We start from the raw sequence: 15435 nt of genomic DNA, 5'->3' as shown, positions 1-15435 counted from the left end.
TGTCCAGAATAGTTCCCAGGTTTCACATTATCCAAGGAATCGACCTGCCTGCCTTCCCCCCACACCACCTTCTTTTTAAACACCTCTCTCTTGATTTGAGTTCTAAAAGAGCTTTTGGTTTTTGGGGTTTTTTTGTGTTTACCAGACAGAACTACTAAATAGTTTGTGAGTCTGTGTTGACAAACTCCACAACAGTCTTGGTGAAAAGATGACCAGATAGGCTGTGCTGAGACTTCTTACAGTACCAAACGTAAGATACTCATTCTGCGTAAATTCTTCCCGAGATCTAAATACATTGGTAGCTTTGCTGAGGGATGCTTCTGTAGCTGAGAGCAGATGTCTGTGCTTTGTCCGTATCTGTGCCAGCCATTATGCCTTGGCTGAGACATCTGGAAGTCACAAGCCCTTGGCAGTATATTTTTTGAGTTGCTCTTTGCTTAGAGGATCCTCAAAACCTTCTTGGGTGAAATAGGAACGTATGGAAAACATATGGAGTGAACGTTCATGTGCAGAGCCACTAATATAAAGGTAAATTGCTTGTCAGTAACTGTAATTCTTCAAGGTACTTTGTCCACGTGAATTGTTGCTTGTTCCTGTCCTTGTTTTGTTTTTTTTCTTGAGGAAGTGAGTACTGAAATGGCACTTCCTTGTACTACTGCATTGAGTTAAATTCAGCATAGTGCATAATGTGGGGTGTGTCTTACTCTGCTCTGAAAGTATAAAATGCAGTTGGAGTATTTTTTTATTGAGTAATCAAAAAATGTGTATGGAATTTGAGGCTGTTTGATCATCTGATTTGCAGTTCTTGCAAGAAGAGCAAACCTTTTCATTATTCAACAGCATCCTTCTGCTATACTGCTAGAGAAATTGTTGTCTCTTAGTTCTAGTTCTATCAGTTACACTCCTCCATCAGATATCCATAGCATAAATTTTCATAAACAGATTTTAGGCTTTTTTGGAGATTCTGGAAAGAAGCCTTGTTTCCCGTGGCGGCTCTTCTGAGTAGGCCGTGCCAGATAATCCCAATAGTACAATCTACTTTTTTTCTTTTAAAATGCTTTTTGCTTAATAAGCAGTTTGATCAAGAAAAGTATTTATTCGTTTGTGTGATGTCCTCTGAGTTTCTGAGACAGAAATAGAGTGTTGATCTTGGTTTTGGTACTGACTTTTGGAAGAATCACATTTATTTTCTCTGGTTTTATATTGGTAACATTTATCTCAATAGTTCCTCAGGATATTACATGGATTATTTAAGAGAATGTATTTTCTGTATATAAATTACAATTTGTATACCTATAAAAAAAGGCTTCTGTTATTGCTGGGTTTTCCCTTGCAGAAAAATCTGCTCGAGATTGAAAAGAAACTGAAAAGCTTAAAGCCTGCGTCTGAGACTCATGGCAAAGGAAAAAGAATACTTATTCAAGATATAGAGGATTCAGAAGGTGATGAAAAAGGAGGGGAAAACACAGAAGAATGTGAAAGAAGCAGTGGAGATAAAGGTAATGTCATGTAATTTCTGATTTAATTTTAACCTGAGGGGAAAAAAATACTGCTTTTGATATTGCAATATTTATTTGCACAATTCATCCATATTTGCTTGCGAAGAATTTTGCCTGTTTGAAAATTAAAATTACATTCACTACTTGAAGTAGACCAGAATATGACATCTAGAGTTCAGTTTTATTACACATCTTTGGAATTATTTCTAGAAAGGTTATAACAGAGGCACATGGAAAATGTTGCTATAAATTGCCTACTTGTCTGTGTCCTGTGTAATTTTCTACCTATCCTTTTGATGTGGACCCAGCTGGGAATTTCTTCTGGCATTAAGAGAACATTTTGGATTCCTTAGCCCTTTCTCTTGCACAGCTCTCCAGCCTTCCCACCATCTCATTTTTCTTCTGCATTTTCCTGCCTTGATAGGATCAAAGGGTGCAAAAATGATCAAGTGGCATGTAATTTTGATTTTGTTGTTGTTTGTTTTGAAAACTATCAATCTCTTTTTGTTTTTAATGTAAGAGATCATCTGTGTGCTCCAAAAGTATGTATTGGAGGTAAACAATGTGTAATTCTTGTACTGTATGTAGTTTACAAGCAGTTGAAGTGCAGCTCCCATTTCTGGTGTAGCGTGTGACTCACTGCAAAGCTGCTGGGATGAGCTACTGGCATAATCAGAATACATGACTTGCAGGAGGAAGCGAGGCAGCAGGGGGCTGTTGAGGCTTGCACTGGCAGGTTGCTTTTAGATTCAGCTGCATGTCTGAACATGCAACAAGAGTAACTAACGTCCCTAGGTTGATTTCCACCCTTGCTGCTTTCTGTTTGTTCTTTAAGGTAATGTGGTGTGACAGCTGTGACTTTTGTGTTTTCGGTGGCCTATGTAGTTCTTTATCTTGACATTAAATCAGTCTGTGGGTTTTCCATCTTAAGTGTGAATATTAGACTGTACGTGTGTGTTAATAATGTGTTACTTGTATGCTACATTTTTCAAAATTGGTAGATAATCCACGAGCTCTCCTCAGCTAAAACCGTAGAAGAAAGGATGGGTCATGCCCCTAGCCTTAAATATGAGTTAATTTGGAGTTGCTTTCCATTGGGAGCATTCAGATGACTAAGTGCCTTCTAGCTCCATAGGAAGGCTCCCATTCTGTTGATGAAAGGTTAGGCTTTTAAACATAGGGAAGATTGTCAACTGACATCAATGTCACATGTGTTCATGTGATATACATAGCATTTTTGAGATTTAGGAGGCAAGCATCTTCATAGATTACTTTCAAGTATAACTGGAAACAAATACAAAGTAATTGCAGTTGTTGAATAAATTTGCGATGTTCTGTGAACCTAACAGCAATAAGTAGATTAAGCATCTTTATATATATTCTCTATACATCTAGTCATATATTCCATGTAGTCCTAGTCCTGTCATGTACTAGTGACATTTATTTCACATCCTAGTTGGTAAGCCTCATGCATTCCTACCAAACTTATCATTTAGAGATTGGAAGAAAACCAACAAAATTTTTTTTTTTCTTTAGCTCTGGAGAGTTGATGTCTCAGCTTTGAACAAAACAGTCTAAATAAACTGTAGTCTCTCCTCATTTTCTATGTAACTGAAAATTAAAGTAAATAAAATCCTTTTTGTACAATGGAGATGGAAAATTGCTTGTTCTAGAGACTGTAAAAATTAATAATTCAGGCACTGTAAAAACCAAAATTGTATGTGCTTGACAAAGCATCTGATGTTTCGACATGTGTATAGAATTTACAATCTCAAGTGATAAATATGGTTTAAAGATAAATATATTGTAAAAGCCCCTTTTAATTCATAAAAATCTGCTAAATTGTGCAGTATTTACTTGATCTGTTACAATAATTTAAAAAAATACTGTAGTAAACAGTTCTGAAATTTAGCAAATATTTATTCATAAAAAGGAGAGTGGATTTAAACAAATAACGCCTAAGTGTGCTTTAAAATGATTTTCAACCTGTTACCGCTAAAGTTGACAACAGATCTCTCTTTAAAAGATACACTTTCAAGCACATACAAGAAACCTCATAACAGACAAAATTCTGTTTTGTAAGTTGACAATGGGAAAAGATGTTGCCTAAAGAGTGTTTTCTTTGTGTATTGTTTATTTGTTACACTTCAGAGGTGAACAGAATATTCTTCTTCTGGGTAAGACCTTTTTCCCAGTTCAGGTTATAATTTTTTTTTAAAAAAAATTTTTTACGTGTCCTCCTGTTTTGTGCACCGTGAGATTGCTGATTTGGTACACTGAGACTTGGCATTGAAGCGTCAGAACGCCTTTTTCCTTTGTGTTAAATCCTTCACCTGGCTTCTGGTTTCACTGCCAGTGTGTATTAAATTTACTTGGTGCCACAGCAGTTGGCTACAGAGAATTGTTTTGTGATTTTTCTTTTCCAATCTGTTTTCTACTTGATAGCACCAAATTAAAGTCTTTGGCATTGAACACAACAGTACCATGATTTGGAACTGTTCTTAGAGTTTTTCCTTCTATCAATCCACTGTCTTGTGACTTAGTTTTCTTTCATTAGATAGTCTTTTTATGGGAATGTTGTTAGGAGCTGAATAAGTATAAAAACTCTAAGCATTCTTGATGAATTATATACTGTGTTCTCAACTGGTCTTGACCATGTATTGTGGTTTCTTTGAAGTAATGGGCTTTCTGCCCCTAAATAAATAGAGCTGTCATCATAATCACCGATTTACAGCTTTCCAAAACACATATGGGTTGATAACACACTGAATTTCTCTTGTTGATTTTCTAAACGTGTTTTATGAAACAGACATCTTCAGATAAAACTGGATTCTTTGTCTTTACATTTTTACTTTTTCCTGAATTATTCCATGTGGAATAATGAAACATTTATTTGATTTTACAGATAATTCTTCAACATATGTGTTAATATTTCACGGCTTTTGACAGAGAACAGTGAGTAAGGTCTTAGATTTGCATTTTGAAGTGTTTGATTTGTTGAGAAGCAAAGCCTATTGGGTAGGAAACAATTAGAGTTCTTTCCTACTCAAGCCATCGGTTGTGCTTGCTGTTGTATTTTCAGCATTCCTGGTATTGCTTTCTGCTCTCCCCTACCACTGTGGGTCTGAGATAGAGATGTTACCTGTTGTTTAATGCTTACCGGCTGCTCTGTATCCTTGTTCACTTGGCCTTTGTGCCGTGTATGAATTTATACTATTCAAATCTTAATTTTTAGTAATCTCTGTGACTAGAATTTTACTGGAATAGGAAGCTTCTTTGCCATCCTAGCCTTGAATAATGGATTGTGTCAGTTCTCCTTATGGTTAGAAGCTGGTCTTGTATGAGCACATTTGGCCAGCTAGTCACTCGATACAGTAGTTATTCTATACTCCTTGATCTTTCCAGTGAGCTTGTTCATTTGCTATTTTTGAATTTTTAGAATTGTAAACTCTTTGAAGAAGGAACTAATTTATAATTGTCTAACATGTAGCACAATGGGGCCCAACCTACTGTGGCTTTTAGGCTGTTGCAAGCTATCAGTATGAAAATTTAGATCATGTTAAAATAAACAGCATTGAAAATTCACTTTAGATATGCACTTGTAATGGTGAAGTTAAGAAAAATCCCTCAATTACAGTGTCAGTATAAATGCTGATCAGTAAATCTTTTTTTTCTTCTTTATAAACAAAGACTGCAGAGATCAGTTATTTGAGAAGTCTATTTGTTACACGTTCTGGCTGAGAACAATCCAGGTACCATCTTGGATCGGCTAAACCAAGAACACATAATACAAAACTGATGTTTGCTGACCGTGTGTGGAAAAAAAATATTTAACATTATTAAAAATTAATCTGTGGAGATTTGGACCGTTCTAGTTACCTTCATCTAGTCCAGAGCTGATAAGACTTGAAAATATGTCCTGGCTTTGTAATAGGTGAATTCATTGTGAACTGAACTTAGATATATTGCTTTTCATTCTGCTGTCATCTTTGTGCCATGCTTCTGGAAGATAAATACTCAGTGTACTGAAAATTAATTTTAAATGAAAGACAGCATGATCCATTAAAAAAACCACACCTTCAAATATTCCTTTTGGAGTATTCAGTAGCATTTGTTTTATGACAGTCCTTCCATTTGAAGTTTGTTATTTTAATAGTAACAAAATTCTTTATAGTTTGTATTTGTTGTCTTTGTTGTTGTTCTGGTCAAAATCCTGTCCATATGTTTCAGTACCTTTAACTTTTCTTTGGAATTTATAATATATCTAGACTTCTTTTAAAAAGAAAATTTCCTAAGTGCTGATTTTATTATTTTTTTTTTAAAGCAAAGCCCAGAATACTCTTTCATGAATACATTACTCTGTAGAGACCAGTACTGGAATATCGTTTATGTTATAAACACTGAAACTGAAAGACAGTGAGAATTAGATGTGAGAAATCCATCAGTACAGTTTTGTGAAGCATGTTTACTCAGTGCAGAATTACTTAGGCAATTAGCATATCCTGACAGCTAAATAAGTTAATTAGGAGTATTCCTGTTTTCAGGGGGACTCCAAATGCTGTGAGTGTTTCCTGTTTAATCTGGGATTGATTCTCTGCACTTCAAGAAGTTTTCTCCTGTATTCAGGAAGTGATGTTGACATTAATGACATTCGCATCACACGTTATCTGCCTTTCTTGCTTTTTCTTTGTCTCTAGCAGCTGGAATGCTCTTCAAGAGTGTTCTGCCATGTTTTCTAAAAATTGTCCTGTCACCTGTTTGCTTGTGACATTTAAAATAGCTTTTTCCCTTTTTTTTTAGTAGAAGGTATACAGAGTAATCTCTGTTTTGGTGGATGCAAAATGAAAGTCTTTTAGCATGTGTTCGAAGGAAATCATTATTATACTACTACTGTCTTCACTTACATACCCAGCTAGCCTTTTACCCTCATCCTCCCTACCAAATAGACTTTAAACCTCTTTTGCATATTTGGCACTGTCAGATTGGATGGATGAATGGATGGATTGATGTCTCAAATAGAAATAGTTTACTTTTAAGTTTTATAAAAATGCCTGTGTGGGTAGAATAGATGTATCCTATCATTTTTCCCACTGTGGTGTATGAACTTACATTCACATTTCAAAAAAGACATCACAGCTAAGGAGGCGGCAGTTGGAGCTTTTGTCTGTTAGGCACTGGGGAATCTTAATCTTTTTAAAAATGTTATGCTTTACCATACTGTTCAGTTTGATTTCAATTTGTGCATTAAAAAGATAATTTCTGTAAGCTGGAGCAGCCTGGAGTTCATGCATATTCAATCAACTTCAGAAGTTAAGTTTACATCAATTGAAAGTATCACTCCAGTATATGAAGGCATGAAAAAATTCTGTTTGACAGATGAATATGCCAGGTTAAGGGAAGGTGAAAACCCAGCATCTTAATAGTACGAAAACATAGAGTTGCCTTTGTGTGACTGGTAGTGTCAAGAGTCAGGCTTTCTGCAGAAATCTATATTTAAATATTGTGGTGGCAATCTGTTAGAAATTCAGGTGACTAATGAATAAATAAATAAGTGTATTAAACATTAACGTTTATTTATTGTATGATTTTTTGTAGTTAAATTAGTAATAATAGTGAAAGTTGAAAGATCAGAAGTGTCTAGAAAGGGCTTTTTGACGTGTTTAAATGAAGCCTTTTTGAGAATGATTTATAAGCTTTTATCCCTTCTGTTATATTTGAGAATTTTGAAGTGTGCAACATTACTGGTTTCTTAGCTGTGTGTTCTAATTTTAACATGCAAGCATTTTGATTTGGTCATGGAAAATCAAAGTATCAGTATTAAACTAGCCAGTATTTAAAGAGTAAATTGCAAGGTGAACCCTGTACCATTCTGACACTACAGGACAGGGGTTCACAGTATGCCCAGCAAGGAGAAAAAAGATTTCATAGTAACACCTTCTCAGTAATAATTGCAAGTTGCTTGTAAGTAGGAATTTTTCTGTGTTCCTGGAAGCATTTTCTGAGGCAAATAAGTCTTCATAACATTAGGCTGTTTGAAGAATTTGGTACTGTGTTCTTTGGCTGTACACCCCTCTTTTGCCAGGACAATAGTTTCTTCTGATGATGCAAGCTCTTAACTCAGCTCATTAACTTCCTTGCAGAAACTGGTGTGCCAGTAAGAGGAGAGGCAGCAGTGGTGGAGGCAGTGATGGGGAACGCGCAGAGAAAGTTTCATAGCAAAGGAGGAGGCAGTAAGGCAGGCGACAGAGAGACGCAGAAGCAGAAGGAATCCACCGAGAGTGGGTTAAAAAAAGGCACATCAGAGAATGAACGACAAAAGCATTTGTCAGACCACGAAGGTGAAGTTAATGGCTATTTACACAGTGATCAAAAGAGGGAAAGCTCTGAAGCTGAGGTCTCCAGGTCGAATGGAGCAGGGTCGCAGTCGGCTGGTGGCGGCAGTTCTACTTCACTTCCTCCTACTGCAGCAAAACTAAAAAGTGAAGGAAACGAGTTATTTAAGAGTGGACAGTTTGGAGAAGCTGTGCTCAGATACTCGGAAGCAATTGAATATGTCATTGGTCTAGGTGAGTGTAACACCTTATACTTAAATCTAGGATCGCTTAGATTATATAAAGGAACTAGAAATTAAAGTAACCGTGTCTGTTCCAGGATTTTTGGCAGGAGTTACTGTGCAGTAAATTCTTTGTCATCTCAGTAGAGGACAGTTCACATCACAAGAAATACAGGAAGATGAGTGAAATAATATTTAATTTTCTTGGGGCAGAGCTGTTTGCGTTTTATTTGTTTGAATAACTAGATATTCTAGGTGATGTGATAAAGGAAAGCTCCTTAGAGCTTTGCATTGTCAGCAAACTGCATCACTGCAGTGCAACTTACGAGTGTGCAAGTCTTTAATTCTTGAATGTCATTTTAGTAAAGGTCTTTGATTTTAATTGTAACCTCTTTTAGGAGAGCAAAGTCCAGATGATTTAAGTATCTTGTACTCAAACAGAGCAGCGTGTTACCTCAAAGAAGGGAACTGCAGTGACTGCATTCAGGATTGTAACAGGTAAATTGCAACCTGCCATGTAGAGCAATAGCATTCCTGATGATGATTAACATTTTAACTGATGCATTGCTATCGCACTTTGACTTAGAACAGTCTTCAGTGAAGTCTGATTCCCTGTCTAAATGACAGGTATCTTTGTCAGTTATGTAAACAATCACATGGAACTTGGGGAAGGAGTAACTTTTTACTTACTCTTACTCTATGAGGGCAGTCATTAGGCTTCTTGTGTACACAGAAATGCATAGCAGAATTAAAATTTTTAATATAAAGGCAGTGATAAAGGAAGTAATGTACTTCAGTGATGCTCTGCAGTAACTTACATGTAAAAGCATTGTTAAGCCAGCTGTTGGAAATTGCTTTCAGGCATGTGTATAGTGTATATATATATGTGTGTTCTCTGTGTTTGGTTTGTTGTTTTGGTTTGTTGTTTTTTTAATGTATACTTGTCATAGTTGTAAACAGTAATCACAGCTGTTCAGGAATTGAGCTAAAATCCTTTCTACTTATTGTGGCTTCTAAGGGTACAGGAGTTCAAGAAGATCAGATGCCTTCAATAACTTCCAAACACTTCCTCCCACTAAACTATTACTGTATTTCTAGATGTCTTTTTTTATATTTTCATAAATGGGGTTAGTGAGATTGAGTCTTAAGGTTCACCAAAGGATTCCAAGAAAGTTAGAAATCTTACTAATTAATCTGTTGGGGTTTTTTACAGCATAACCCAACCATTACAAATACCCACCCAAAACTAAAAAGAAAATACGCATGTACCTTTGTATTAACTAAGTATTTGACTTGCTGTATATATTCTACCTGACAGAAAAGTTCTCTAAAAATGTCATCTGAAAAAATTGACTTGTTAAAAATATTCTGTTAAAGTAGATGCAGGACCATAGACAGCTGACTGGTGAAACAAGGTGGCGTACATAGCAGCCATCACATTTTTCTATTCAGGATGTTTGAAGTACGTAAGACTTCAATTGAAATCAGTAATACAAAGGTGTGTGGGGTTGTACTCCTACCAACTGGAAGCTTACTTTCTTAATACTTAATGATAGTGTCCTTAATGTCATGCATATTTCCTGGATGCACAAGGACCCATGATGCTTAATTAACACAACAGAGGTAGAAATAATTTAGAGACTGAGAAGCAGAACTGCAAAACTGCAAACACATATGAATTGACAATGCCAATTAAATCTTCTGTAGGTAACGTAACATAAAAGATGATTTATGAATGTCACTTGAAATCAAAGCAAAAAATGGTGTAGTGCTTATATTCGTGATACAAAAATAAGTATTTAACACTTGTCTTGTATTGTTTCAGCTATTTAGGGCTTAGAAGTGTATAAAACCCCCTCTGTTGGATCTCCTTTTGTCTCAAGACTCTGATTTGGAGTGCTTTTGATTCTTGTTACAGAGACTGAAGTAGGGCTTCTGTGCACTGATGTTGATTTATTTAGTACTGTGGTGTGGTTTGGTCTCTGGCTGTATTACCTTTGCATTCTGCCCTGGAAATGCAGCTTTCCATTCCCACTGATGCTATTTGACAAACAATGTTGTCTTCCCCTGAATTTATGGCTGTTTTTTTCTTCGTTCTTGATGTTAGGAACCTGAAATTGCATTAATATTCATCTGAGTTACAGAACGTCAGGCATTTTTGCAGAGGTTTTGTAGGGATTACAATGTTGTGTGCTGTTCTGTTTTTCAAATGCATTCAGCAACATAAATGGAGTGTTGAAATATTTCTGAAATGGAAATGTTTATTCTAGAAATCACTGTTTCTCTAGCTTTAGGGGAGAGTAGTGGTGCAAAGCCAATTTACAGGAAAGGTGGCCAACAGCCTCCTGGGCTTATGAACAGGAGCACAGCCAGTGGACTGGGGAGAATGATTATCCCCTTGTACTCGGCAGTTGCTGGACAACATCTATGTTAACTATGTTGGTTTTCAGCTTCCCCAGTACAAGAAAGACAGTGGTCAACTGCAGTGAGTTCAGTGAAAGTGTCACTGAGGTGGTTGTGAACTCTGGAACAGTTGCCTGCAGAGGAGAGTCCAAGGGAGCTGGGTTTCTTCAGCTTAGAGGAGAATGGCTTGCAGGGGTCCTAAGAGCAGCCTGCTAGTACCTATGAGGAGATTATCCAGAGGATGAATCCTGGCTCTTTCTGGCAGTGCATTGTGGGAGGACGAGAGACATCAGGCAAAAGTTTAACCACACAAGGTTTGAACTATGTATTAGGAGAAACCTTTTCCTGATGACCAGTCCAGAGTATTGCAACAGGTTGCCCGGAGATGTGCAGTGATTCCCTTGGAGGTCTTCAAGGCCCAACTGGATAGAGCCCTGAGTAACCTTGTCTGATCTCAGAGCTGACCCTAGCTGTAGCAGAAAGTTGGACTGGGGACCTCTCAGCCTGAATTACTTTATGATTCCATGAAATCTAATTGGCTAGACTCATTGTAATTTCAGTATTTCAAAGTTTATTTCTCTTTAGCAAGAATAATTGATTTATAAAAGATGGTCTTTAACAAATAAAGGTTTGTGGACTGCTGTTCCATATTGCTGGAAAAGGCACTCTAACTGCATAGTGTCAGCATTTGAGCTCAGTGTTGAGCAGACACAATCAGAAGAGCAAACAGCCAAAAGACAGGCAAAAAACTAAAAGCCAAAAAAAGACAGGTGTATATTCATGTCTCACTAAATCTGTTTTTTACATGCATACTTCCGTGTAAGGAAGAACTGAAAATCATGTAGGCAAATGCACCATATACTTGAAATCCCCATAGATCTAGGCATGACTTAAGAAAAATGGCTTTTGTTCTTAAACAGCTGTCATTACATTAATCTTTTCTTGGTGATGGAAGCAGTTTTCTAGGTGGAAGATAGGCATTTGAGTAAAGTAAGTTGTAGTAAAAGCACTAACAAATTCATAACTGCATGTCTAAACCACTTAGTCTCATTTTCCTTGGTTATGTTACTGTAACGCCCATCTGAAATCACAGTTGTTACATCTAGTTGTGTATACCTTAATCAATGAAATAAATAAAATAGTTTTATTAATATTACTTCAGTTACTCTGTTTCAGTCCTGCATTTTTCTTTTGTTTTCTCCAGAGCTCTGGAGCTTCAGCCGTTTTCCCTTAAGCCTCTTCTACGACGAGCAATGGCAAATGAGTCTATGGAGCGGTATCGACAGGCATACATTGATTATAAAACAGTCCTACAAATAGACAGCAGCATCCAAGCAGCAAATGATAGTGCTAATAGGTAACTCCATTTACAAGTTTTTTTTATTTTGACTGGTATCAGAAAAGTAGAATTCAGTTTCATTTGTTTTACATGCTCCCTCTGTTCTGTATCCCTCGGAGGCAGGGTTGTCACAACTAGTGCGTTGTAACTAGAGGACTGACTTTTCATTTAGTTGTTTCTCTATAGCTTCACAGTTTTCCTCTGCCAGCAGTAGGTCACTTTCTGTTTTTAAAAATATAGTACTTAAAAGGCTTTTTTTACTGTTTCCTCAACTTATTTTCTTGCCTAACTTATATCTGATACCAATACTTCAAGGTCCATACCTTTTCCCTGATAATTGTTTCCTTTTCATATTAGCAGCCTTCCTGTTGGCAGTTGGAGATTTGTGTTAAGCAGGAATCCTTCAGTGTGCTGCAGTTGTGGAAACACGGATGTAGCTTGATACAGTAGTTGGCTACAAAGCTTAGAGGTTTAAAAAATATAATTGAATATTATTTTAACTTGTGTCAGTACTTCCAGCATTAATTCTTGTTGCCAAGAGAGCCATCTCAATTTCTATAATTTTATTTTAATAGCATAAAATTAGTGTATACACACTATTGTAATTGTATCTTATTAATATATAGTAAGTACTTAAGTGCGTAAATGATAGGATTTTCTGTTCCCTTTCATTTTTTCTTTTAATGGGGAAAAAAAGTATTAATGAAAGCAGAACAGCCATTAGTCATTGAGCAGGAACCCACATGCACGTGACTTTTAACAATGGATTCTGGTACCTTTATTTTTTTTCTTTTTTAAGTCAAGGCCACAAACACCCACATTATCACTTCATTTAAAAGTTCATAATATCTTGAAATTCTGCTTATTTGACCAGAGGTAGGCAAAGGAGATAATGACACTTTATGATCTCCGAGAAGTCTTATTACTTTTGGTAACACAACACATTGCTACTGAACTCCTGTATCTACACTGAGAATAGAGCACTGGGATTACTGAGACAGCTGCTCGTCTTGGTATCTCTGTGATTATTACACTTTTTAAAAAATCTTGGCTTATTTTATCTGCAGATACTCTTTTCATATTTCTTCTTGACTTGTAACTTGCTTAGTAATAAGCTTATTTCCCTTTTTTCCCTTAACACTCTTCCTTTTCTCCTCTCTAGGCCTTCCTTATGTTTTTAGCTTCACTGTTCATTACTCTTTCCTCCCTGGCAACCCATCACCTTATTTCAGCTGCTTCTTCCTTCTTCTCTTCTGCTGGTAATTCAGTTTTGCTTGCAAATTCTCAGTTTCTAAAGCATAGACCTGCTGCGTAATAGAACTTTAACTATAATTTATTTTTTAATATTTTATCATTTATGAATTCAACTGAAATTGTTTATCAAAGTACTCATTTTCATTTCCAAAGTAACAGGCCTTTTAAAAACTAATTTTAACAAAAATGATGGTTCTTTTACTGCCTTTTAACTTAAAGGGACAACCCCAAAATGTAACTTAATTTTTTTTAATATCAGGAATATTGAGTCTTAACAACCTGCTTTTATTGGAGGATTTATTTAAGTTCCTGTGGGACATTGGATGGTGATAGGAAGCTGGCAGGAAAAATTCATAATCTCACTTGTGTCTGAGGGTGGGTTTGATAAATGTGTTAAAGCTTGTCGTTCTGTACTTAGCTAACTAAGCAGGCTTTCCAAAATCTTGGAATCAAATGTATGTTCGGTCTGGTATTTTTAATAATTGTCAAGTAAAAGACAAGTAGGATTTTTAATATAAAGTCTTTACCTGATCATTTTGTAATCAAAAGGAAATAATTAAGAATGTAAGTACGTATTTTTATGAGAAGTAAACTGAAAACAAGTGTAAAGAGTTATTTGAGTGTTTATCATTGAATTGTGTCTTATATTGGTTATTCTGAGGTGATTTTTAGATAAAATGAAAGGACTGTTTCTTTTAATAGTGCATGCCAAGTCACAGGAAAATGCATTTCAAGCACGTTTTTAATTAGTGGCATTTTTCTAGCTTTGTGAACGTCAGTGATTTTCCTATTTTATGTATTTTAATTTCCTCTTGAGTATTTTACTATTTGCTTTTCACTTTTTTCATTTACTGAGTTGAAGTTTCGTTCCAGTTGTCTCAACTCCTTTAGTATCAGTTAGCAAATTGTATTAGATAGCTTGGGAGCTTTTATTACAAAGTCCCATGTGAGTATTGTACTGTACAAATAAATCTGTGATAAATTCCAAAACTGCGGGATTGTTGGGTCAAGTTAGGGTGTTGGTGGTAGGGAGTGATTGTGTTTGTCCCAGCTTTTTTATGAGATCTAACCACGGCACACAGGTATGCATTTTTGCAGAAGACTGTGCTTAGATGATTGTATTACAAGCAGTCGATTGATCATCAAATCGTGCAGGATTCTTTCTGTTGATTTTGATGAAATGTATCAGGTTTTTTTCTCCAATGTTTTAAGCCCATTATGATAAATGGAGAAAAAATAAACAGGAAGTCAATGGGACCCTGGTTTACTGTAGAATTATTCTGTTACTTTCTATGGGAAATACCTAAATGTAATGAATCGACTTTTTAATGAAGTGTACAGTTTTGCTCTCTAATAAAATAACCTCAGTAAAACTTAGGGCTCTTTAATTTAGGGTAGTGTGCCACATTTTTCTTAACAATTGAATTCAGGATATTATTAAAAAACTAAAGTTTTAGTAAAATTAGAGCACAGTAGAACTTGGACAAGCTACTTAGTTGGTAGGTCCTATAAAATGTTGCTTAGTAATGACACAGGCAGAGGAGAGCCCTAGAAGGGCATATGCAGCAAACCTACAGAAAAATAATATTCTTGTTCGCTTAGAAAACTTGAGATAATACTATGAAATGTGATGTTCTGTATATGAAGAAATTTGCTTTCAATTAAAAAATGTAAGAAATTTTGTTTCATGCAGCATTATGTAATACATAAAAAAACGTATTACATAGCTCTACAAATAGCCATTCTAGTCTGTATAGTTCTTTAAAAAATTTTGGTAATTTCTCTTTTATGATAAAGAATATTAGAACAGGTGCTGCTTCTTGTATTGGTTTTTCTATCAGACCCTAATGGGAAAAGAATTTGTTCCTGAATGCTCTGACTCTGTTGCAGTAGTAATATACCAAGGTGTGTGTTTGTTTGTTTGTTTTATAGCTGTCATTAAAATAATTTGAAAAAAACAAAACTGAGCAAGAAAACTCAATTGGGTAATTTATGCTCATTCTATATCTCATTCTTGATGCCCTATTCAAGGTTCTTAAGGGGTTTTTGAGGTTTTTTGGATGTGTGTTGGTGCAGTATGTTTTTTACACCTGTGTTAGGTAGAAGTGCACCTAATACACAATTTTCAGGTTTATTGGCTATAGTATCAATGTGACTTGCTTTGGTACTCAGTTCAGAATTTTCCTTTGTTAAAGTAGATATTAGACTTACCACCAGTTGAACTTGACTCAAGCTCATTTTGACATCAGAAGACATTTATCTCACTATTATTCTCGTAATTGATGAATATTTATTTGTGGTTTGTTCTTTTTTTTAAACACTACAATAATTATAATGGGACCATGAAATCTTGTATGGCTTTACTCATTATGTTTACTTAGGTCTTT

General features: G+C 35.7%; 1 protein-coding gene across 3 annotated transcripts in view; it reads left to right on the top strand.

Annotated features, from left to right (window-relative positions):
- SPAG1 (sperm associated antigen 1) overlaps nt 1-15435 on the top strand; it is a 45188-nt gene that overhangs the window by 17856 nt on the left and 11897 nt on the right. For all 3 annotated transcript variants that reach the window (XM_037378943.1, XM_037378944.1, XM_037378945.1), the window contains exons 10-13: nt 1337-1499; nt 7640-8065; nt 8451-8550; nt 11660-11812. In XM_037378943.1, coding sequence (XP_037234840.1) covers nt 1337-1499; nt 7640-8065; nt 8451-8550; nt 11660-11812 — 842 coding nt within the window. The remainder of the gene's footprint in view (nt 1-1336; nt 1500-7639; nt 8066-8450; nt 8551-11659; nt 11813-15435) is intronic.

The sequence above is a fragment of the Falco rusticolus genome, chromosome 3 (assembly GCF_015220075.1).
Source record: "Falco rusticolus isolate bFalRus1 chromosome 3, bFalRus1.pri, whole genome shotgun sequence".
Classification (NCBI taxonomy): domain Eukaryota; kingdom Metazoa; phylum Chordata; class Aves; order Falconiformes; family Falconidae; genus Falco; species Falco rusticolus.
The sequence above is the reverse complement of the archived record's forward strand: the minus strand, read 5'-3'. Positions and strand labels throughout refer to the sequence as shown.